This window comes from Frankliniella occidentalis, unplaced genomic scaffold (assembly GCF_000697945.3).
Source record: "Frankliniella occidentalis isolate FOCC.00 unplaced genomic scaffold, Focc_3.1 Scaffold209, whole genome shotgun sequence".
Lineage (NCBI taxonomy): Eukaryota > Metazoa > Arthropoda > Insecta > Thysanoptera > Thripidae > Frankliniella > Frankliniella occidentalis.
This window is the reverse complement of record NW_026267335.1, coordinates 216,820-218,802: the sequence shown is the minus strand read 5'-3', so window position 1 is coordinate 218,802 and position 1,983 is coordinate 216,820. Positions and strand designations below refer to the sequence as shown.

The window sequence follows — 1,983 nt, the reverse complement described above, 5'->3', positions numbered from 1 at the left end:
GGTGGGGCGGGGCGGGGCAGGGCGAGGACGGCGGCGCACCGACGGGATTCACCTTAAAACTCAGCCCGCGAGGGTTCCCTTATCTCCGCACGCACGCCCGTCCAGCACGCGCCCAGAGTGACGCAGTGACGCGCGCCGCCGCCGCGCCGCGCGCTTCGGATGGACAGGACCCGCCCAATAAGTGTCTGGCGCGATACCGTGATATGCCCCATCACGTCTCCAAACAGACCCGCGGGCCGTCAGGAGATACTGTCGCCGCCACTCGACTTGAACGAGGTGGGGGTGCAGCAGTGCGGGCGATAAGGACGATGCAGGTACGGGATGGCGCCCGCCCCGCGGCCCCGCGCCAGTCCGCATTCGGTGGTCCGCACCGGCGCGTATCCTAGCCCCAGCAGCAGCAGCAACAACAGCAGCAGCACGGGACTCCCCGCGAGCCGCGCAGGAGGGCGGAGCGACGAGAGAGGGGCCGTCGTGACCCCCGTGACCAACAACAAGCCCGAGGTAATGCGCCCGCGGCCCTGCCCTGCCTGCCCAGCGGAGGTGGAGGTTGGAGGTGGCAGGATGGTTGGCCATTTGCTAGAGGTGCGATTTGGCAGAGGGCGGCGCTGCGACCGCGGGGCTGGCGGCGGCCACGGCAGGCGCTCGTCAAGCGGCCTTGGCCCGCCGCTCCTCCCCCTCGTCAAGCAGCCCTCGTCATCCGGTCGCGGACTAATAAATCCGCACAAAATTGGTCGTAGGCGCACTATGGGTGGTAGCCACACCGCGCCTAATAGAAAAGAAAACAAAACGCACATTCCTGCTTATCTGCCGGCCACGACACCCGCGCCACTCGAGCCCGCGCGGTCCTGCCGGCCGTCACGTAGGGGACGGCTCGCGGCTTCCTGGTACACTCCACGCAGCAGCGGCGGTGAGTGGCGGTGAGTGGCGGCAGGTGGCGGCCCCAGCGTGACCAGCACCGGCAATCCGGACCGTTACACACAGCCGCAATATTGACCGGAAATGGAAGGAAATCATCTTTCAAGGCCAGCGCCAGGAAGGCTGTGCCTCGAGAGCCTTTGCCTGCCGGGGGGCCAAGGGTGGTGGTTCGCAGGTCGGACCACGGGCCCTTGTGGGCGGCCGGAGGGACCAGCAAAAGGGCGGCACGAGAGACGCATTGGCGGCGAGGGCGAGGTCGGCCAGAGGGAGCCAGAAATAATCGTCGACGTCAGAAATATTCAGGAATTCAAGATTGATCCGCCCACACTCTACTTTGGCCGTTACTACCTAACTTCTCTTCTCTGCTGATAACATCGAGAGAAACTATATTTACTCTGCAGCAGCCAGAAGCAAAGAATATTGGAAATGTTGATTGATTCTATTATTAGCATTTCTTTTTTCCTCCTTTTTTTGCGCAGGAGGCGCAGTCATGTCGAGGTCAGCAGTTTTCGCCGTGGCTTTAGTGGCCGTTGCGGTCGCCGCGGTTTCCGCGTTGCCAACCGAGAACGCGACTGCACCCGCCAATAAGGTATGAGTGTGCACGGGGGCTCGGCTCGGGGAGTCGTCGTCCAGCAACGCGAGACCTTCACGAACTGAACTAACCCCCCCGTCTTCCCGGACGCCGCAGGTGGCCTCCGCCGCGGGGCCCGCCTCCCTGGACGTGGCGCCGCTCCCGGGGCACATCATGGTGCGGCCGCCGCCCCGCCAGGTGGAGGAGGCGAGCGCCGCGCCCGTGTCGCTGCCCGTGCGCCCCGCCAACCTGGGGCCGGGGCCGGCGCTGCCGCCGGGCACCGTCAAGTTCCCCAGCGAGCAGCCCCTGCAGCAGGCCGACGAGCGGCTGGACGCCGACCAGGTGAGGCCGCTGGCCGGGCGCGTGTTAGCAGCAAACAGACGTGGCGCCGCGAGGCGTGGTTCGTTGCTCTCCAGCCCTAAATACTTTATGATTCCGGCTCCCTGCTGGAGGTAAGCTGGGTGTGTTGACCCTCAACCTGCCCCCCGCCGCCCCCG

General features: G+C 65.6%; 1 protein-coding gene across 1 annotated transcript in view; it reads left to right on the top strand.

The window, feature by feature from the left end:
• LOC113202388 (putative ferric-chelate reductase 1 homolog) overlaps positions 1–1,983 on the top strand; it is a 14,082-nt gene that overhangs the window by 8,559 nt on the left and 3,540 nt on the right. The window contains exons 2-3 of the mRNA XM_052272518.1: positions 1,395–1,504; positions 1,604–1,828. Of these exons, the coding sequence (XP_052128478.1) occupies positions 1,406–1,504; positions 1,604–1,828 (324 nt within the window). The 5' untranslated portion in view covers positions 1,395–1,405. The remainder of the gene's footprint in view (positions 1–1,394; positions 1,505–1,603; positions 1,829–1,983) is intronic.